At 46.0% G+C, this 23,103-nt stretch overlaps 2 protein-coding genes across 5 annotated transcripts in view; one reads left to right on the top strand and one right to left on the bottom strand.

Moving 5' to 3' along the window:
• Positions 1-5,102: 5,102 nt before the first annotated feature.
• On the bottom strand, positions 5,103-10,295 carry PCED1A (PC-esterase domain containing 1A). Of its 4 annotated transcripts, none has more exons than NM_001428305.1 (8): positions 9,918-10,295; positions 9,478-9,622; positions 8,923-9,002; positions 8,577-8,815; positions 8,326-8,476; positions 7,962-8,208; positions 5,839-6,108; positions 5,103-5,491 (listed from the first exon to the last, which is right to left on the bottom strand). In NM_001428305.1, exons 2-8 carry the CDS (start codon positions 9,599-9,601, stop codon positions 5,244-5,246), a joined length of 1,359 nt encoding a protein of 452 aa, NP_001415234.1. In that variant the 5' UTR covers positions 9,602-9,622; positions 9,918-10,295; the 3' UTR covers positions 5,103-5,243. The 4 variants fall into 4 exon arrangements, with proteins under 4 accessions (NP_001415234.1, NP_001069816.1, NP_001415235.1 ...); NM_001076348.2 differs by having other exon boundaries at positions 8,577-8,662; NM_001428306.1 differs by lacking the exon at positions 8,577-8,815 and having other exon boundaries at positions 9,478-9,643.
• Positions 10,296-10,382: 87 nt separating this feature from the next.
• The window catches only part of VPS16 (VPS16 core subunit of CORVET and HOPS complexes), a 28,089-nt gene continuing 15,368 nt past the window's right edge, over positions 10,383-23,103 (top strand). Inside the window, 1 exon segment of the mRNA NM_001015522.2 lies at positions 10,383-10,513. Coding sequence (NP_001015522.2) covers positions 10,461-10,513 — 53 coding nt within the window. The 5' untranslated portion in view covers positions 10,383-10,460.

Genomic DNA, 23,103 nt, shown 5'->3' with positions numbered 1-23,103 from the left:
TGGCAGTAGAAGGAAACTTCCTCAACTTTACAGAGGGCATCTATGATAAATCTACAGTTAATCTCACACTTAATGGTGAAAAACTGAATATTTTTTCCTCTGAGATCAGGAACAAGGTAAGTATGTCTGTTCTCACCATTTCTATTTAACATTGTACTGGATGTCCTAGCCAGGCCATAAGGCAAGAAATATAAATAAAAAGCATACAGACTGGAAAGCAAGAAGTGTCTTTATTCACAGACAACAAAATTGTGTAAGTAGAGAATCCTATGCTGCTGCTGGTAAGTCACCTCAGTTGTGTCCGACTCTGTGCAACCCCAGAGACAGCAGCCCACCAGGCTGCCCCGTCCCTGGGATTCTCCAGGCAAGAACACTGGAGTGGGTTGCCATTTCCTTCTCCAATGCTTGAAAGTGAAAAGTGAAAGGGAAGTCCCTCAGTCATGTCCGACTCTTAGCGGCCCCATGGACTGCAGCCTACTAGGCTCCTCCATCCATGCAATTTTCCAGGCAAGAGTACTGGAGTGGGGTGCCATTGCCTTCTCTGATGGAGTCTATCAAAGAGCTACTAGAATAACTGAATTTAGCAAAGTAATGTGTACATGATTGTAGTTATGATACAAGGTCAAAATACAAAATCAATTGTATTTTTCTGTACTAGCAGTGAATGATCAGAAAAAGATACTTTAAAATCTCTCTTACAATAAAATAACGTGGGACCTGGGGGTATCTGACAAAAGATATGACAGATCTATACATGGATAACAACAACATATTGCTGAGAGTAATTAAAGAAAATCTAAATAAATGGAGAGATATATCTTGCTCATTGGGTTAGATGACTCAGTAAGATCTCAAGTGTTTTCAAATTGATCTATGTGCTCAATACAATTGCAAAATCTCAGAATTTGTGTAGAAATTAATAAGCTGATTTTAAAACTCATTTGGAAATGTAAAGGTCCTAGAAGAGTCAGAATAACTTTGATAAAGAAAAACATTTGGAAGACTAACACTACCTGATTCCAAGACTTATCATAAAGCTATAGAAATCAAGGGAGTTGGTACTGGCACTAAGTTAGACAAATATTAATAGATAAATGAAACAGAAAATCCAGAAATAGATCTACGTGTAATACATACATGATTTTTTACAACAATGTTCACGGAATTTAGTGGAGAAAGATCAGTCTTCAACAAGTGGGCTGGAACCATTAGATATTCATATGCAAAAAAATGAATTTCAATTCATACCTTATACCATGTACAAAAATTAATTCAGAACATATCATAGACTTAAATGTAAAACCTAAAACTATAAACCTTCTAGAAGCAAACAGAGAAAATAGCCATGACATTGGGTTAGGTAGAGATTTCTTAGACATGACACCAAAAATATAATCCATAAAAGAAAAATTGATAAGCTGTCCTTGACTAAAATTAAAATGTTCTGTCCTTCAAAAGACAAGCCACACTCTGGGAGAAAGTATTTGCAAAATATATATCTGATAACAGACTTGGATACAAAGTAAAGAACTCTCAAAACCCAGTAAGGTTTTTAAAAGGGGGCATGGTGATGAAGAACAAACAATTTAAACAGAAACTTTACCAAAAAAGACATATAGATTGCAAATAAGCACAGGAAAATGTTCAATATTGTTAGTCATTATGTAAATGCAAATTAAAACCATACCTTCCCCCTATTAGAATGGCTAATATTAAAAAGATAACTGATACCAAGTGTTGTCAAGAATGTGGAAGAACTTCAACCCTTAGACACTGTCAGTGTGAATGTAAAATGGGACAACCACTTTGGAAAATCATTTGGTAGTTTCTTAAAAAGTTAAACATACATCTTCCGTACCATCCAGACATTTTATTCCTAGATATTTCCCCAAGAGAAATGAATTTGAATCAGTTCTAATGAGGTGGATGAAACTGGAGCCTATTATACAGAGTGAAGTAAGCCAGAAGGAAAAACACCAATACAGTATACTAACGCATATATATGGAATTTAGAAAGATGGTAACAATAACCCTTTGTACGAGACAGCAAAAGAGACACTGATGTATAGAACAGTCTTATGGACTCTGTGGGAGAGGGAGAGGGTGGGAAGATTTGGGAGAATGGCATTGAAACATGTAAAATATCATGTATGAAACGAGATGCCAGTCCAGGTTCGATGCACGATATTGGATGCTTGGGGCTAGAGCACTGGGACGACCCAGAGGGATGGTATGGGGAGGGAGGAGGGAGGAGGGTTCAGGATGGGGAACACATGTATACCTGTGGCAGATTAATTTTGATATTTGGCAAAACTAATACAATTATGTAAAGTTTAAAAAAAAAAAAAGACAGCATATGTCCATACAAAGATTTATACAGAAATGTTCACAGCGGCTTTATTTATAGGGTCAAAAACTGAAAATAACTCGTGTCCCTCAACAGGTAAATGGATAAACACAGATATCGAATATAATGGAATGCTGCTGTTGCTGCTAAGTCACTTCAGTCGTGTCCGACTCTGTGCGACCCCGTAGACAGCAGCCCACCAGGCTCCCCTGTCCCTGGGATTCTCCAGGCAAGAACACTGGAGTGGGTTACCATTTCCTTCTCCAATGCATGAAAGTGAAAAGTTAAAGTGAAGTCGCTCAGTCGTGTCCGACTCCTAGCGACCGCATGGACTGCAGCCTACCAGGCTCCTCCACCCATGGGATTTTCCAGGCAAGAGTACTAGAGTGGGGTGCCATTGCCTTCTCCTTAGTTCCCTGACCAGGTATCAAACCTAGACCCCCTGCATTGGAAGGCAGAGTTCTAACCACTGGAACACACAGGAAAGTCCCTGGGTTAAAGTTTTTTGAAAAAAATAATCTTCCAAATTTCTTAAAACTTTTCTCCCCTGAAAAATAAAGGCTTGTGTAACATGCTGTGCTGGTGCATCTGTTAACCCTTTCAGAAATACTTTATTTTGGCAAAGGAAAGAATATTGGAGTCACTTTTAAAAACCAAAATTCCATGAATGAGAGGAAGTCTATGTACACTTTTCTTCTTACACGATTTGTCAGTGAAGTTTGAGTTCTCTCATGCTTGACTAGCCTACATACTATGTGCCTACATACTGGAGAAATGTAAGATTTTGTTTTTATAATCTCAAAACAAAATCCAGGAAACAATTTAAATTCATGTAATGACTTGTATGCAGCTATTTTGAAGTTTCTTGTTTCCCAGCCACAACTTAATAAAAAATTTGTTAATAAAGGAGTCAAGTGTACTATGTGCTTACATGACAGCAAACTGAAAATAAAATAATTTATCCCCATTTTATCCTTACAATAGATTTCAAATCTACATTGGGATGCTGAGGAAAAGATTATAAAACCTGTGAGCAATGGGAGCTACACAGCAAGATGGGGTGAAAATGAGAAACACACAGGTAGATTGACAGGGATCTGGAGCACACTGAAGTCTCAAAGCGCTCACAGTGTGAGCGTGCCAGACTTGGGGTGGGGTTGGGAGGGAATGGAAAAGCCTAGACAGACCAGCCTGTCGAAAAGAATCGGACACGACTGAAATGACTTAGCATGCACGCAAGGTTTTCTTAGAGAACAGGATGGCAAGCAACAGAGGGCTCCGTGAAGCTGGGTAACTCATATTACTTCCTTCCATAAACCAGTTTAGTTAGGTGCACAATTTTCCATAGAAACACTGAGAAGCCCCAGTTTCAGAGGTGCAAAGAAAAGGCTTTTGTGTCAAGGAATAAATGACTGAACAAGGGATTCTCCACACTGATGAAAACAAAACAAAAAAACAGTTTTTACAATAAAAATTATCTAAAATCTATCTTCCTAACAAGAGGCTTTCTTTCACTTTTGTATGTTCCCATCCACTGTCTACAGCAAAGAAAACCAAGCTCATTTCAAGCACTCTCAGTAAGTCTCAGTAGCCCTGATGACATTATTCTCTAAAGGATTTTATTAACTTATGTTGTCTGTACCAGTTTCCCCAGCACCAGTGTGTGTTTATTTAGTAGATTCCTTTCATTTGCACTTAATAGTTATCCACCAGGGATCAACACTTCTTTGGTCCGCTATTTCCATTTCTGTAAGATGTTACGTTCTTTGACAAAGTAAAATGTCAATAAAAAGTAAGGAAAGATAATGCAGTAATTCTGCATCCTCTTCTCCAGCCTATTCTACTTAAGGTTTAGTGGGTCTGTTTCCTTATTTTCCTGCTTCACATCGCTTATCAGTGTACTTACTGCCTTGTTTCAGCCCCCACCTCATACTACACCCAACCCAGGGTCAAGATCATTTATCAAAGCTGAGATGCTATACTTTTAAAAAGTTAATTAATTTGGCTGTGCCAGGTCTGAGTTGCATGTGGGATATAGGATCTTTATTTGCAGCATGAAGTATCTAGTTCCCCGACCACAAACTGAACCTGGGCCTCTGCATGCGTTCGGAGCATGGAGTCTTAGTCACTACCATCAGGGAAGTCCCTGAATTCTTTTAACTTTCTTATTAAGTTTGGCACAGCTCCCCACTCCCTACTCCCAACCTTGGAATTCTCTCTCTGCTCCTCTTCTCCTGCCCACCCACCAAATAGGTTTGCGTTCACTTTACTACTACTGCATATTGTATCTATTAAGTAATGGTTTTCTAATCAGTCTCCCACTTGGGCCTGGGAGCTTCTTGCTTAGTTCCAACCACTTCTGAGTGTCTACCATGAGCCAAGAAATTATACAAGGCAAGGTTGGTATATCTCCCGGAGTAGGTGAACGTTGAACATACATATGAATGGGTGAGACTAGTACAGGTGAGAACTAGCCAGATTCCAAACTCCATACAAAATATTAAGTTTCAATTACAGCTCAGCCTGTGACATTTCCCAATCCCAAAGAGCTGCTGACAATAGGTAACCCCTCCAGGGTCTTTGTTAAGTACACGTGTGTTCTGGTAGGAGTATAATTGAGCGTGTGAGACAGTATGAAAGATGCAGTCAATGATTTCTAAACAGTGTGGATTGCAAGGTCCGACTGGAGAGAACCCAGAGGTAGCCTCAACTCTTAAGATCACAGTTCAGAGACTCACTCCCTTTCACAAAAAGATGTCACTCTGTTTTTCCATGCCTTTATTGGTGACAGCAATGTACAACAACGTCAGGCATAGCAGGTGCCACGCCAACACCTGGTGTAGCAAACAGGCACTGCAGGGCCACTGGCACACACAGCCCAAACGCAAGAACCAGTCTACCCCGGCCATGTACCCGAATGGGCATGAGGTCGTCTATCCAGTTTGTATGTGTGGATCAGCCTGTCTGAGTGTCTTGGACGCTGCCTGCAGGGCGCCCCCATCCTCGGCACATGGTAGGGGCTGTTGTGAACACAGCGTGACATCCCCCGGTGGACAGCCAAGCCCTGGTGCTGACCATGGCGGACAGGGCTGGGGACTGGAGGAGGCACGGGGCCAGGCACAAAGTTCACTCCAGGGCCACATCCTACAAAAGAACCAGCCATCATCAGAGTGGGCTTCTGGCCATGGTGAGCACAACTCTGCCTTAGGCAGTTCTGGTTCTTCAGGGTGAGTTTCTCTGGCCTTCAATTTCCCCATCTACAAAATGGCAATACCGCTTCCCGTACTGCCAAGTCAGGAAACTGACAATCAATGAGCTAACTCATGAGTCTACAGATGCTGTTCCAAACTCAGCTGTGACAGAACCCAATCCAGGGTAGGGCACAAGGAGTCTCTGACTTCTCTCAGCCCATCTGGACACAGGAGACCAGGTTAAGGGAGGTTCAAGGAGAGGCTGGAAAAGGTGTGCTGGGAAGTTGTGGGGGCACATACCTAAGTGGGGTGGTATCGAGAAGTCTTCCATTGGATTAAAATTGAAGAATTCACAGGGTGGGAAGGGCTGGCCTGGGAAAAAAGGGGGTTCTTGGGGCAGGGGTGGAAACAGTGGAGGTAGGGAAGGCTGAGGAAGAGGATAGGGAAAAGGCATGGGAGGAGGTAAGGGAGAGAGTGGGGGCAAGGCCGGCTGCTCCCCGAAGTCTGAGGGCTGCCCCTGGCTCCCCTGGAAGAGATGATCCGGCTCTGGCCAGTCTTTAATCCATGGGTCTAGAAACAGGATGGTTGTTTTAAGTAGGCCTAGGAAGCCAGGTCACCCTGAACTCTGGCAGCCTACGCTTCTAAACCTTTACTTTCTCCTTCTGGAGAACACAGTACCCTCTACTTCATACTCAGGTTTCCTCATCCCCTCTCATTTCAGGCCAAGCCCAAGCTATGCTCCTTCTTCCCTGTGTCTCAGTAGTCAGTGGATCTGTCTTTGTTCATGATTCCCTCCAGTCTGACCTCATGATCCCTTCCAGTCTTCTCCCTCTAGTGCCCAGCTTGTCTATCTCTCCTCTCCTAGCTCTTCCTCAAAGACCAATAACTAAGTTTAGTAAGTCTCTGTTAAAAACAAAGATCCTATCACTTCCTTTCCCAGCAGGTATGGGTTCCTTTCACACTTCCTCCCACAAAGAGTATATTTTTGCCCAGGCACCATTCCCTTCTCAACTGTTCACTGCCTCTTTTAACCCTACTCCACTTCTTTAATACTTTTCCTACAAAAATGTAACCACTTCTTCACTTCCTAACTATCACATGACATGGCCAAAAGCCTCTCCCCTCCCTGAAAGTGCCTCTATCCTTATCTCCTTTTGTTTCCCCCATCAGTCTCTCTTCTCTTCCAACTCCCAAACATGGCCATTGTTTTGCTCTTTCTGTCACTGTTCACATTCACGCCCTTATCGGCCATTTCCCTGCTGGGGACCACTGACTCCAAATCTACTCAACATTTCCATAGTACTTCAAAGAGATCTGCCCTCATCAAACTCACCAACTCATCCTTCCACCTAACTGTTCCTTTTGATGTTGCTATTTCTGTGGCTCCAAATTGAGTTCAGAAGACCTGAGACACAACAAACTAGCCTTACAACCTTTAGAGGATCCCTTTCTCTGTTAAGGATCAGTTTTCCAACTGATTTAGATGAGATTTGTGTGCTAGTTGCTCAGTTGTGTCTGACTCTTTGAAACCCTATGCACCGTAGCCCACCAGGGCCCTCTGTCCACGGGGATTCTCCAGGCAAGAATACTAGAGTGGATTGCCATGCCCTGCTCCAGGGGACCTTCCCAACCCAGGGATTGAACCCAGGTCTCCTGCATTGGAGGCAGATTCTTTATTATCTGAGCCACCAAGGAAGATAAGATTTAGTTCTCACCTAAAAAAAACAAAGAAATTGGACCATTATATGATCAAGGTCCTAATTCATTTTCCTGATATTCCAACTCCAGGCTAAAAGTGACACTCTTGGCCATTCTGCCCTCACATCCTCCAGTGCTACTACAGCCTTCTAACATGACTCACGTCTCCAATTCAATAAACACCATCCTGCAGGTACTATATACACAGCAATTGTGCTAGATACTGGGGCTGAAAGGGATGAGTTATTAACAAGTGAGGCAGGTACTTTACCCTTGCAGGACATGATCCAGGGCAGAAGCAGACATGGAACAATAAACCATGACGTCCCCTTTAAAACCAGGCGGGAACTGAGGGCAGGCGGGAACTGAGGGTTTAACAGTCCCTGCCAAGGGGCTTTGTTGCTTCTACCACTCTGCCTGAATTACCTTTCCTCTGATTCTGCTTTTCCACGCCCTACATCCACTTCTACCTAAAAGTACTCCCATTCTTTTCCTGTTTATCTGTAGCATATGGATCTTTTGACATATTGCCTTATGTACTCAATACTCAATTCGTGTACACAAAGGTGACTACAGGGCTAGGGGAAGGAAGGCACACTCAGGATTCACAATGGTCCTTCAGGGGGCTCTGCTCCCCTTGAGGATCTCTGTCCTGCTGTTTATGAGACCTATGCTCTGAGGGCCCTCTTTGCATCACTACCCTCCCCACCTGTGATAGGGCTCACCATGGGGATAGTCACGCTTGGGCAGCTCCACACCCCAGGCATCGGCCACATGGGTCAGAAGCAAATGTGAGAGGTGGCGGTGGGCATGCTGGTCCCAATGGACACCATCCCGGTGACGGTGCCGTACTGCATGCCGAAAGTGAAAGTGGAGGTCTAAGACATCAAAGCAGTGGTCCCCAGCCAGAGTAGCACTGTAGAAGTTCCCTTCAACCACATCCCGCCGCAGAGAGCCTGCCAGGGGCTGGAGCTGAGTGAGAAAATGCAGCATCTAAGAGCCACTGAATGATGCAGAATCGGGAGGGAGGGTCCTCTATCTACCAATCAGCTGCCCCATCTTCTATCCTGAGGTGCTCCAGTCACTTGCCTCAGGCAGAAGGAAACCCCCAGTGATACGCTCTCCTAGGGGCATTGCCATGTTCCACACCAGCAGGCAGGAATCTGGCAACACCTGGTCCATGCGCACGAACACTCGCTCCAGGTTCTCTCGGTAGCTCTCCATTGAGCAGCGGCCATACCTGTTGGGTAGCACAAAGGGTGAGCAAGAAGACAGGGGTGGGTGGCCTCTGAGCCATACCTCCACCCCCAATCAGTATTTCCCTCTCCCCCCGCCCCAACCTGGAGAGATCCCAGAGGCAGGAGTTGATGATCACCAGGTCCGGGGCAGGCCCATATGTCAGCTCCTCCAGGACTCCCTCGAGGTACTCGGAGTAAACGCGGGTGAGGAAGTAGAAGCGTACAAGGTGGTGGCCAGAACCCGAGCAGAACTGGCGGACCTCCCGGTACTGTGTCCCGTTGTGCAGCTCGCCCAGCTGACCCCCAGCGACCAGCTGGTCCTGTTCAAAGCTCAGCTCCCCCTGCCACCCCCCCACCCAGCTGGTCAGACCCAAGCCAGGGAGGAGGCCCCTACCAGGCCAGAGTCTGTGCCCGCCCATCACTGGCATGGCCACCAAGCTTCCCTCACCTTGGCTTTCAGCTGGGCAGCTGTGAGCAGTGAGTCTTTCTGGAGCAGGAGCACCAGGTCTTTATACACAGACCGCTGGACTGAAGGGAGACAAAGATCCTGAGGCTGAGGCAGGCCCTACTCCACCCCCAGCTCCTTTCAAATCCAGGCCTCTTGCTGAGGTGGCCCAACACCACCTTTGTGGAGTATTGACTTAGAGGTATGAGAAAAGGTGAAGTTAAAAAGTCCTGGCACTGACTTTGTTCCTTCCAGGTGTATACCTTCATAGCGACCTGGCAGGAGTAAGTTGGCCAAGTCACCCAAGAAACAGACAATACACTGCTTCCATGAGGACACTGTGGGGCACTGTCAGGAAGAAAAATGCTGAGCAAGGTGGGGGTGAAAAGCCTGACAAGCTACATCTGTCAGGACACCTGTGGAAGGCGTTGGGGAAATAAACCTTCTGTACTGGAACGGACTGGGGATCAGGAAAGAGGTTTGAGATGGAGACCAAACGTCCAGACGCAGAAAACAGACCGCAGGTGCGGGACCAGGAAGTGGGATTCTAGCACTCACTTGAGTCCCCCAAGATGACCACGAACTTGTTGTGTAGCAGCTGCTGGACTTCCGAGGCCTGGAAACGGACCATGTTGCTTCGCTGCGGGCGGCACGGCTCCTCGTTCTCCAGACAGAAGACCATGCTGCCGCCAACAACGACGGGCTGCAGGGAAAGGCCACCAAGCTGCACGAGGGAGGGGACTCAACTAGCTCCAGGGCCCACTTTGGGATAGAGGAGACCTGCGCTGGCCCCTTTCAAGCTGCTCAGGGTTACAGGTACCAGGTGGCAGCATTAGAGTGGGGTCCATGGTGGCGCCAGCCTCTGTTGCACTTGGCACAGTGAGCCAAGGCCCGCGAACCTCCGGGATACCCTGCCGCTTCCCACGCGGTGCCGCCCTGCGCCCCGCCACGTGCCTGTCGCCGCCCCGCGCATGCGCGCGCTCGCTCGCGCCAATTACCGAGTCCCGGGGCTCCGCGCCGTTCACCAGCGACTGGGGCAGGCCCCCACACTGCGCGCGTCGCCTGCAGCGGGCGCCAGGCCTAGCCTCATGTTCCCGTGCCAAAAGAGCTGGTCGCTTCAGCACTGCTCCTGCCTCGCAGAGCTTGTGCGTCCCGGTTAGTGGTCGGCGCGCAGCCCTTCGCCCAGCTCTCTCCATACGTGAGTCGCGGAGGCCCGACGACGCCTCGGGCCTCCCCGCCCCGGGCGACAACGCTCACAACTCCCACTTCCGGTCACTCATGTTCTGCCCTGCCCGACCCCCCAACGTCCGAGGGGACAAGAAGGCAGCGCGGGTGGCCGCCGTAGGGAGCAGGAGCCAGGGCCGAGCCCGCCCCCGTGTGGGCGGGGGCACAGCGACGGCCAAGAAAAGCCGCCCACAGCGGTGAAGTCTGGTGGCCGCGGCCTCATCACGTGACCCGGACGGGCGGAAGCGGAAGTGCCTGCCTGGAGCCCAAGCTGGGCGAGTGTACCTGGCGCTGGCAAGTCGCCGCTTTTACCAGCCATGGACTGCTACACCGCGAACTGGAACCCACTCGGGGACTCTGCTTTTTACCGGTGAGCCGCCCAGCCCTCCTGTCCACGGCCTGGTTACCCCGCTAGCTTTCTGGCTCTGGTCTTCGGGCGGAGCCGGCGGCGCGCGACCCCGCTTCTACGGGCGGTGGGTCTGCCCTTCGCCGGCTCTCGCCCTGTATCTATGGCATAACGCGCAGCCTCCTAGGGCCGGGCCTTCCCCTGCTGCGGAGAAGGAAAATGAGGCAAACCTGGTGGTCACACAAGTAGGGGCACAGCCCAACTCAACCCCAGGGCTGTCACCCTCTGGAAGAATGCTCACATCACTCTGTGGGTGGCCGCCCTCTGGAGACAGTGAGTGCCTTATCTCTTGTCGGGAAGTGCTGCTGATGTCAGACCACTGGATGCTCCTGGGGGGGCGGGGTTGCACTGCTGCAGGTGACATTACTGATCAAGGCTAGGAGAAAGCGAACCGTCAATAAATCAGACGGCGAGTGAGCACTCCCTGCTAAGGTCAGCCCTCTCATGGGAGTTGTGGAGTCCTTAAACCACTAATCTTTCTAAATGTAGACTAGCCATATCATTACCCTAATTAGACTTTTTGCAATACTTTCTCTTACAAAGTTCAAACTCCTTATCGTATTATATCTATAATCCGGCCCCATTTGTCTCTTCAGCTTCCTCAACTGTTACCCAAAGCTGTGTTCAGTTGGGCAGAACAAGATCTCAACACACCATGATGTTTCCTGGCTCCCTGTATTTGCACCAGCCTGCAGTTCCTTCTGTGGGCACTGCCATTTCCCTCTTTACTTCACTGGAGAATTCTAGCTCATCCTTCTGGGCTTAGTTTAAGGGTTTTTTTCTGAAACCTTCCCTGATCCAATCCCAATAGAGTGACTTTCAGCTGACTTTCCTTTGGGTCTCAGTGCTAAGGTTGTTACCTATGACACATTAGGGCAATATTTATATAGGTTTCTTCTGCTAAACCAAATTCCTTGAGGGCTGAGTGCATATTTCTTGCATCCCTTTATCCCTGTTATGTATTTAGAACAGTGCCTGCTACGTGCGTGCATGCTGCATGCTGAGTTGCTTCAGTTGTGTTCTACTCTTCGTGGACTGAAGCCCGTCAGGCTCCTCTATCATGGGATTCTCCAGGCAAGAATACTGGAGTGGGTTGCCATGCCCTTCTTCAGGGGATCTTCCCAATCCACGGATTGAACCCTTGTCTTCTGTGTCTCCTGCTTCAGCAGGCAGGTTCTTTACCATTAGTGCCATAAAGTTTTTTAAAAAATACTTTATTGATTGCAACTGAAGATCACAAAGAAATCACGTTGGAGTCTTACTTCAATAGAAGACAGCTGTTCATGCTAGTGAAACCATATATCATTGCTGTTCACATATTAAAACTTTTCAGTGTAATTTTTGATGCATAAAATGTCAGCTCTTAACACTTCTGAAATGGACAAATGCCTTGATGCACTTTTTAGAGAACTGTTCCATTTGTCTTTTGTTTCTAATTCTTATAAATATGCCTGTACATTGTGAAAAAAAATGGCAAAAACTTAGCGTGAAGTCAGTAGGAAATAGCAGTGATTTAAATGGCAACCCACTCCAGTGTTCTTGCCTGGAGAATCCCAGGGACGGGGGAGCCTGGTGGACTGCTGTCTATGGGGTCGCACAGAGTCAGTCGGACACGACTGAAGCGACTTGGCAGCAAACTATTTTTGTGGAGAAGGGATGTCACTTGACATGGATTGCCATGTAATTTAGTGTTTACAACACAGAATATACTTTTAAAAGTATTGACTTGTATTACTTTTGAAAATATGTGTTGCATACACAGGCTTGTTACAGTACTGAAAATGATGACCTCATTACCATAGAACTTCTGTTTATCATATGAAGTCTTAGCTTTGTTTATACACTAATAAAGTTTTAAATAAGTGTAAGTGTTGAGTGAATGCTATAGACATGACCACTGTTGCTAGCCTACCCTAGCCTACCCTGTACTTGCAGAAAGGACTAAAAGTGTTAGCCCTACTATAGAAGATGTGTTATTCTTGGTAATGGGTGTTGAGCCTTTCTATGTACTAGACAGACATAAGTGTGCTCAGTCGCGTCAGACTCTTTGGGGACCCTATGAACTGTAACCCACCAGGCTTCTCTGTCCATGGAATTTTCCAGGCAAGAATACTGGAGTGGGTTGCATTTCCTACCCCAGGGGATCTTCCTGACCCAGGGATGGAACCCTGGGTATACCTCTTGCATATCCTGCATTGGCAGGTGGAGTCTTTACCGCTGTGCCACCTGGGAAACCCTTATAGGCTCTCTGCCAGAGTAAACAAAAATTTAAAGTTTAGGTGCAGATACTTGGTTTTATTTGTATTTGTGCATAGTCTTATGCCAGGACTTAAATAAATGTTCACATAAGTGAATGAATGATAAACAGCTGTCACACATTTCAGGTTCTGTCTACGGGATAGGATTCTTTTGCATTGGAAGTGGTGTTCTGAAAAAATGACTAATTTAGGAGGGCAAGGAGAAGGAATGGTGTTGATTCTTGTGAGGCTCCAGAATTGTAGCCACTTTTATCCTAAAAACCCAATTTGGGATAATACCATTAAATAATTTTGCCCAACCCATTGCCAGGCAGAAATTATATTGGGTCAATAAAAAGACATGGGCCCTTTCTGCCCTCAGATCTTACAGCCAGCATGGAGACAGTTGGTAACCAGTAATCATTGTATTGGAGAAGGCAATGGCACCCCACTCCAGTACTCTTGCCTGGAAAATCCCATGGACGGAGGAGCCTGGTAGGTTGCAGTCCATGGGGTCGCTAAGAGTCGGGCAGGACTGAGCGACTTCACTTTCACTTTTCGCTTTCATGCATTGGAGAAGGAAATGGCAACCCACTCCAGTGTTCTTGCCTGGAGAATCCCAGGGACACGGGAGCCTAGTGGGCTTCCATCTATGGGGTCGCACAGAGTCGGACACGACTGAAGCAACTTAGCAGTAGCAGCAATCATTCTATTTGGGGCTTCCCTGGTGGCTCAGTCAGTAAAGAATCTGCCTGTGATACCCGAGACCAAGGTTCAATCCCTGAGTCAGGAAGATCCCCTGGAGAAAGAAAGGGCAACCCACTCCAGTGTCTTGCCTAGAAAGTCCCATGGACAGAGGACCATGGCAGGCAACCGTCCATGGGGTCACAAAAGTTGGACATGACTTAGCAACTAAGCCACTACCACCAATGACTCTATCTGGGCTTCCCTGATGGCTCAGTGGTAAAGAATTCACCTGCAATGCAGGACACGTGGGTTTGATCCCTGGGTTGGGAAGATCCCCTGGAAGAGGAAATGGCAACCCACTCTGGTATTCTTGCCTAGAGAATCCCATGGACAGAGGAGCCTGGTGGGCTACGGTACATTGAGCCGAAAAAAATTGGGCACTACTGACCATATGAATAACTCTGTTTATTTGATCATGTGCACTGAGGTTGGGGCTTCCCTGGTGGCTCAGATGTAAAGAATCTGCCTGTAATGTGGGAGACCTGGATTGAATCTCTGGGTAGGGAAAATCCCCTAAAGAAGGGAATGGTTACCCTCTCCACTATTCTTGCCTGGAGAATTCCGTGGACAGAGGAGCCTGACAAGCTAGAGTCCATATCGTCACAAAGAATCAGACATGACTGACTTAACATTTTTTCACACTTTTCACTGAGGTAAAAGATTATGTGGGACCCTCAGAAAGCATATAACAGTTTGGTAAGTGAGAGGTAAAGAAGACTTTCTGAAGTAGACAATGCCCCATCCAGAAGATAGGAAGATTTAAATGCAGGAATGGGATCCAAGAATATATACAAAGGTCCTGAGGAGGAAGAGACAGGGACACTCTGAGTGACCTAAATAGAGCCAGCGTGGCCGCAGTGTCACACTGTTGCATTTGTCCTTTGTTTCTAATTCTTATTAATATGCCTGTACATTGTGAAAAAAATTGCCAAAATTTTAAGTCAGTGAAATCAGTGGGAAATAACAGTGATTTAAACTATTTTTGTGGAAAAAGGATATAACTTGACATGGGTTGCCATGTAATTTAGTGTTTTCAACACAACATATACTTTAAAAAATATTGACTTGTATTACTTTTGAAAATACGTGTTTTTCAAAAGGCAAGGGGCCAGGACAAGAGACAGGTAAATGTCTTCTCCTAGCAGCCATACCCTGCAGGGCCTTATAGACCATTTTTATTTGAAGAACGATGGGAAGCCTAAATGAAAGGATTAATGTGATTGAATTTGCTTGTGTGTGTGTGTGTGTTTTAAATTCATTCTGGAGGCAGTGGGAGTGGGGGGCAACTTGAAAGGCGCAAGCAAGAATAGAGCCAAGGGAGACTAGGTTGTAGTCTTAGGTTAGGAGGCTCATGGACTAGACCAGGGAGAAGTTGATGGTGGTGAACACCAGAGATGGAGAGAAGGGGGGCAGTCTGACAGATGGTAACAGCGGAAAATTGAAGGAGACTGTGATGAGTTGCACTTGATAGGGAGGAGGAGGAGCAGTGAATCCAGGATGACTTAGATTTGAGTCTTAAAAATAATGAGAAAGGAAGAGTGAATTCGTTGGGGAAGAGAATGAGCTTGGTACTGAATACAGTGTTTCAGGTACTTAAGAAACATCTGTATGGTGAAAGAAAGGAGACTGAAGATACTACATTTCGTACTCTTCATAGGAGAAAGGTTAGCTGTTTTAGTAGGTTTTATGTGTTGGTATGTTTGTTTTGCATGTATAAACATGAACTGCTAAAAAACTGTGGTGAAATACACATAATATAAAATTTACTATCTTACTCATTATAAAGGATGATCGAGGAGTGTTAAGTGTATTCACATTGTTGTGTAGCCAATCTCCACAACTTTCTCATCTTGCAAAATTGACTTATTAAATATTAACTCCTCATTCTCCCCTTGCCCCAGCCCTGGCAGCCACCATTCTGTTTTGTGTTTCCATAAATTTGACTACTCTAGATAGCTTGTGTAAGTGAAATCATAACAGTATTTGCTTTCTTGTGGCTGGCTTAGTTCATTAGCATACTGCCATCAAGATTCATCTGTGTTGTAGAATGTATCGAAATTACCTTTTTAAGACTGAATAACATTCTAATGTATGTATACACCACATTTTATTTGTGCATTCATCTGTCAGTGGACACTTGGGTTACTTCCACCTAGTGGCTATTGTGAATAATGCTGCTATGAACAATGGTGTGTGAATATCTCTTTGAGATCCTATTTTCACCCAGAAATGGAATTTCTGGATCATATGGTAATTTGGTGTTTAATATTTTGAGGAACTATTCTGTTTTCCATGACAACTGCACCATTTTACATTTCCAGAAACAATGCACAAGGATACTGTAGTAGTATTTTTTTGTCTTTTAAATTATTCGTTTATTTTTGGTATGCTAGGTCTTTGTTGCTGTGCATGGGCTTTCTCTAGTTGCAGCAAGCAGGGGCTGCTCTTTATTGTGATGCACAGGCTTCTCAATGTAGTGGCTTTTTTTGTTGCAGAGCACAGGTCTAGGGCGCTTGGGCTCAGTGTAGTTGTGATGCACAGGCTTAGTTGCTCTGTGGCGGGTGGAGTCTTCCTGGACCAGGGATCAAACCCACGTACCCTCCATTGGTAGATGGGTTCCTTTCCCACTGGACCACCAGAAAAGTCCAGTAGTATTTCTTTTTAAGGCAGTCTGGGATCAAGGGGTTATAAAGAATCCATAAACCTGCCAGTGCAGGAGACGTGCTTCAATCCCTGGGTCAGGAAAATCCTCTGGAGAAGGAAATTGCAACCCACTCCAATATTCCCAGTATTTTTGGGAAATCCTATGGACACAGGAACCTGGCAGGTTACAGTCCATGGGGTTGCAAAGAGTCAGGCATGACTTACTGACTGAACAACAACGAAGGTGGTCTCTCTTCAGGGCCTGGGCATTTTTGAATTGATGGAATATTCCCCATGCTAAACCTAATGTGTTTCTTCCTCCTCAGTGTTCTGATAGCCCAGCCTGGAGAGGCTGGAGATCATCTGTTTTCACACAGCTCTTCTCTTACTGCACTGAGTCATGCTTTTCCAGCAGTTCAGCTGCACTGCAGCAGGGATTTTGGCAGTGCTTCATGGAGGGGCTGGGATTGAAACCTACCCCGCTGACAAAGGTTGTCTAGTCAAAGCTATGGTTTTTCCAGTAGTCATGTACAGATGTGAGAGTTGAACCGTAAAGAAGGTTGAGTGCTGAAGAATTGAGGCTTTTGAACTGTGGTGTTGGAGAAGACTCTCTTGAGAGTCCCTTGGACTGCAAGGAGATCAAACCAGTCAATCCTAAAGGAAATCAACCCCGAATATTCATTGGAAGGACTGATGCTGAAGCTGAAGCTCCAATACTTTGGCCAGCTGATGCAAAGAGCTGACTCATTGGAAAAGACCTAATGCTGGTAAGGATTAAAGGCAAAGGAGAGGATGAGATGGTTAGATAGCATAACGAACTCAATGAACATGAATTTGAGCAAGCTCTGGGAGACAGTGAAGGACAGGGAAGCCTCGCATGCTGTAGTCCATGGGGTCACAAAGAGTCGGACACGACATAGTGACTAAAGAACAGGACCTGCTTTAGTGATTTTCTGGTATTCAAATCCAGGGTTCATTTACTGCTACTATGGGAATTTCCACTTCCAGGACCTGCAGGTAGAAGAGGAATATGTAGCTGGCTTTCCTCACTGAAAATATGACCTATCCTTACAAAGTTCTCACTTCCAGACTTTTCTGAGATGCTCTTCTCTCTGCTGCTCTCAGTCTGCCCATCTGTACCCCATGCCAACCTTATGGCATAGCTTGAGTCACCTCACTGTCCCTGAGAAGCCTTCTTTACCTTGAAGGCTTGAGGAGGTGGCCTGTACTTTGTTGCTCTTCACTCCCAGAGCCTTACTCCTGCACCCCTGCACCTCTTTCCCACTCCAGTCTATGTCGATGCTAATGTCCTAGCCTGCAACTGAAGGCTCCTTGATCCCTCTGCCCAGTTGCTGACTTCACCTCGTGCTTCCCAGAGAGCTGAAAGTCATGGCCTAGAAGGGCCTAGGCTTCCCTGACAGAATCTGCCTGTTGTGTTCCCAGCCTGCTGAGGAGATATGCCCCACCTCCCTGTCTTCTGAGAAACCATGTGCTGTCTACCCGCTCTCATGTCGCCTCAGGTTTCTCTAGCCACTCTTGCATAGGACTCCCTGCATCAGGTCACCAAAGGTGCTGCTGCATGTAGCTTCCTAGGGCAGATCTCTGTTGTCTCTGGCGTGGGTCCTTTGAATTTGATGTGTACTTTAATAAGCAGCCAGGTGTTTTTCAGTGTAGAAGACCTCTATATTGTTTTCCACCATCCCTACCCACAAGGGCTGTATCAGATCTCAACTACTATATTCAAATCTCCCCAGCCTAACAGAAAATAAAGTTCCCTATTCAAAAAACCAACAAATCCCTTTTCACCTCACCAAGGGTCTGGAAACTGCCATCTATATTCACTTCCATTTTCTCTCTTCCCACCAACCACTCACTCAGATAACCATGATGGTGTGATCACTCACCTAGAGCCAGACATCCTGGAATGTGAAGTCAAGTGGGGCTTAGGAAGCATCACTATGAACAAAGCTAGTGGAGGTGATGGATTCCCAGTTGAGCTATTTCAAATCCTAAAAGACGATGCTGTGAAAGTGCTACATTCAATATGCCAGCAAATCTGGAAAACTCAGCAGTGGCCACAGGACTGGAAAAGGCCAGTTTTCATTCCAATCCCTAAGAAAGGCAATGCCAAAGAATGCTCAAACTACCACACAATTATATTCATCTCACATGCCTGTAAAGTAATGCTCAAAATTCTCTAAGCCAGGCTTCAGCAGTATGTGAATTGTGAACTTGCAGATGTTCAAGCTGGTTTTAGAAAAGGCAGAGGAACCAGAGATCAAATTGCCAACATCCACTGGATCATAGAAAAAGGAAGAGAGTTCCAGAAAAACATCTATTTCTGCTTTATTGACTATGCCAAAGCCTTTGACTGTGTGGATCACCACAAACTGTGGAAAATTCTGAAAGAGATGGGAATACCAGATCACCTGACCTGCCTCTTGAGAAATCTGTATGCAGGTCAGGAAGCAACAGTTAGAACTGGACATGGAGCAGCAGACTGGTTCCAAATAGGAAAAGGAGTACATCAAGGCTGTATATTGTCACCCTGCTTATTTAACTTATATGCAGACTACATCATGAGAAACGCTGGGCTAGATGAAGCACAAGCTGGAATCATGATTGCCAGGAGAAATATCAATAACCTCAGATGTGCAGATGATACCATCCTTATGGCAGAAACTGAAGAATTAAAGAGCCTCTTGATGAAAGTGAAAGAGGAGAGTGAAAAAGTTGGTCTAAAATTCAACATTCAGAAAACTAAGATCATGGCATCCAGCCCCATCACTTCATGGCAGTTAGATGGGGAAACAGTGGAAACAGTGGCAGACTTTATTTTTTGGGGCTCCAAAATCACTGCAGATGGTGACTGCAGCCATGAAATTAAAAGACGCTTAAACTCCTTGGCAGGAAAATTATGACCAACCTAGACAGCATATTAAAAAGCAGAGACATTACTTTGCCAACAAAGGTCCATCTAGTCAAGGCTATGGTTTTTCCAGTAGTCATATATGTATGTGAGAGTTGGACTATAAAGAAAGCTGATTGCTGAAGAATTGATGCTTTTGAACTGCGATGTTAGAGGAGACTCCTGAGAGTCCCTTGGACTGCAAGGAGATCAAGCTAGTCCATCCTAAAAGAAATCAGTCCTGAATATTCATTGGAAAGACTGATGCTGAAACTCCAGTACTTTGGCCACGTGATGCAAAGAACTGACTCGTTGGAAAAGTCCCTGATGCTGGAAAAGATTAAAAGCAGGAGGAGAAGGGGACAACAGAGGATGAGATGGTTGGATGGCATCACTAGCTTGATGGACATGAGTTTGAGTAAGCTCATGGAGTTGGTGATGGACAGGGAAGCCTGGCATGCTTGGGGTTGCAAAAAGTCGGACACGACTGAGTGACTGAACTGTGTGGTGTTCATGCTGCATCACAGCTATGGGCCATTGTATCAGGTTGTCTGCTACGAGGGAAGGGAATTTGAGATTGAGAAGTGTTCTGAGGCTGACGGCTTCATCTTCTGCCATATATTCGTGTTTCCCCCTTGAGACAAGCAAGTGGTCTGTGGAATGTGACACTGGTAATATTTCTATGATTCTGGTTAGGAGATACCATACAGTGACTAAATAGGGGAAGTTTAACATAAAGAACTATTAAACTATGATAGCAAAGTAGCTATAAGATAAAACTGTCCTTTCCTGGGGGCTGAGGATAAAGGAAGGAAAAGTTGGAAGGGGGGTGCCCTCCCCAAACAAGGTTCCGACCTTGCTGGAGAAGATATAGTTGCAGCTCATTGAATGGTGGTAGAGTTGCTGGTGTGCTGGGTTGGAGCTGGTCCACAGCCACTGGATAAGCAGGAGGCAGCCCTCTTGGGCCTAGATAGGGTGCAGGTGATCCATAGCTGGTGGCCAGGCTTATGGCCTTGCACAGGGAGCACCAGGCTGAGCAGGACACCTAGAGCATGCAATATCTTGTGAAGAGAACCACAGGAAGGTAGATGGCCAGTCCAGGCCAAGGTTGTGAGGGATTGTGTGCTCTGGGTGCGTGGTTGGGTCAGAGTGTCCCCAGATACCCTCATGCCCACACTGCTGACTGATCTTGCACCTGCTGGAAACAGCCAAAGACTCCCTTCCTCCTACAAAGACCCTTTTCTACAGGACCAACTACTGAGAAAGTTTAACATCTGGCTCGCTGTGGAGCACATATTGAAGGTTGAATTTGGCTCTGGGAGGTAATAAATTGATAACTAGCAGGATCCTTTCTCTGGCCGATCAGCTTCAACGAGCACCCTCTACACGCTTTTCAACTCCCTCACTATAACCGAAGAGCTCTGTATTTCTGCTTCACAGGATACTACCATCCTTCTTATAAGTATACTACTCTTTCCCCAAATGAGGAGACACACGTCTTAAGTCATTGTATCAATCACTATATTAGTTACTTCTCGAATGAATTACAGTATTACTGGATATTTTGTTACCTAAAAATTGAATTTAAAAATTAACCTTCAATAATTTGTGTATAAAATAAAAGTGGCAAGGAGAGAACATAATGGCTAGTATATGCATATAAACACAAGCACATAACAAGCACAGAGAAAATGCACGAAGTGGCTGCAGTCTTCATTTCTGTAGCTGTTCACAAGATCATAGTTAATACCTATGGCTTCCTTCTTAACTGCCCATCACGTATTTCCTTTGCCCTCAGCCAGAACCTTCACTGCTCTGTTCTTTACATAGCGAAGTGACCCGAACCTGTCATTCTGCTTTTTTTTGATTGCTGAGGTTTTTCATGAACGTTTCCCGTTAGACATGGAAGTACCAAGAGGTGCCCCAGAAGATCCCTGGGTTTTAGACAAAGTCCTCCTTGCCTCCATTATGTAGTAGCAACTTGATTTCCCCTTGGCCCTCAGGATAATTACTTCAGCCAGTGGATTAACCCCATTTTCTTGCCTGTTGCTTCAGTGGCATGCTGCTGCTGCGTCGCTTCAGTCGTGTCTGACTCTGTGCGACCCCATAGACGGCAGCCCACCAGGCTCCGCCATCCCTGGGATTCTCCAGGCAAGAACACTGGAGTGGGTTGCCATTTCCATCTCCAGTGCATGAAAGTGAAAAGTGAAAGTGAAGTTGCTCAGTTGTGTCCGACTCTTCGTGACCCTATGGACTGTAGCCTACCAGGCCCCTCCGTCCATGGGATTTTCCAGGCAAGAGTACTGGAGTGGGGTGCCGTTGCCTTCTCCACTTCAGTGGCATAAGAAGACCCAAATGGCAAGGTAGCACTCTTACCTTCCAGTTCAGTGAATCCAATGTTTTTATCCTCTGGTGGAAACATTCTTCCCTTGGCGACTAAGCTATACAAATCAATAGGTCTCAAAGTTAGTGAAACTGGAAGCAATATTTTAAAATTTTATTTAAAAAAAATTGTAGCTACCCAGGGTCCTCATTGCTGTGTGCAGGCTTTCTCTAGTTGTGGTGCACAGGCTCAGTAGTTGAGGCTCTCAGTCTCTCTAGAGTGTGGGCTCAGTAGTTGTGGTGCACGGGCTTAGTTGCCTCATGGAATGTGGAATCATCGAGGACCAGGGATCGAACCCATGTTCCCTTCATGGAGGGGGCAGAGTCTTAACCACTGGACCACCAGGGAAGTCCTAGAAGCAGTATTTTAATAAGAGAGTCACTAGGTTTGTAATAGTGAGAGGAGCCACTCCCACTTCACCCCTTGACTCCCAGTCCTGCATATTGTCTGTCGAGTTAATCCCATGTAATGGTCTTTGATGCAAAGCCTAGACTTGCATCCTGTAAGACAGAGCCCCATATTTTTAGGTTACTGTCTCCTAGTTGGTCCCATAACTGAGTCATCAGTACATTTAGACCAGCCACTTCTGGGTAATGGGATGTAAGGTAAGGCTAGTTGATTCCATGTACCTAAGCCCCCTGCTGCACTTCCTTTGCTATGCAATGAGATCCTTGATTAATTGCAAGGCTTGGCAGACTGCTGCCATGGTAGATGAGACTTTCCTTAAGTACATAGATGGTGGAAGTTTGCTAGTGCAAAGGCATTACAGGTAAAGACAAATTTACATTAAGAATATGTATTCCAATGAAGATAGATCTTTGTCTCCTCCATGATGGAAGAAGTCCAGTGTAATCGACTTGTAGGCTTCTCCCCCAGGAACAGTGCCATATTGGGGCCACGTATTGATCTCTGCTCTTAGCTGATTACTCAGCTGGTAAAGAATCCACCTGCAATGCGGGAGCCCTGGGTTCGATCCCTGGGTTGGGATGATCCCCTGGAGAAGGGAAAGGCTACCCACTCCAGTATTCTGGCCTGGAGAATTCCATGGACTATACAGTCCATGGGGTCCGTAAGAGTTGGACACGACTGAGCTTCTTTGACTTAGCTGATAACCACTCAGCAGGGATGTTAGCCAGGTCAGCCACGGAGAGGGAGGCTCCCAAGACATCTGCCTGAAGTGAGGTCATCACAGGCTTTTCAAGCAGAGGAAGGCTAGTCTCCTCAACACAGGAGGGCAAGCTGCTTCCACTGCTGAGGAAGACCCATGATGACTTGGGGGGTTCAAGATTGTCAGCTTCCTCTGGGTCTAACCAGTTATCTTCCTTCCATGTTTCAGGATTCCTTTCTCTTCTAATTAGTGCCTTCACTTTCACATGAGAGATGGTGTGCTGGGGAATTTAACTGTTATTGTTTAACAACCCATACAATTAAACTGTCTTTGATTCTCAGCAGTAACAGCTGTGTGAGTACAAGAAATAAGAGATTCTTTGAGGCTGTTATAGAAGCTTTCTGCTTCTCAGACCATGACTTGAGCTGAAAGTTAATGGACCTAACCTTGTCATTTCCTTTTTGAAAATGTTCAAATGCACTCAAAATAACTCATCCACACCATGGCCCTTATAATCATCATTACTGC

Source organism: Bos taurus, chromosome 13, assembly GCF_002263795.3.
Source record: "Bos taurus isolate L1 Dominette 01449 registration number 42190680 breed Hereford chromosome 13, ARS-UCD2.0, whole genome shotgun sequence".
Classification (NCBI taxonomy): domain Eukaryota; kingdom Metazoa; phylum Chordata; class Mammalia; order Artiodactyla; family Bovidae; genus Bos; species Bos taurus.
The sequence above is the reverse complement of the archived record's forward strand: the minus strand, read 5'-3'. Positions and strand labels throughout refer to the sequence as shown.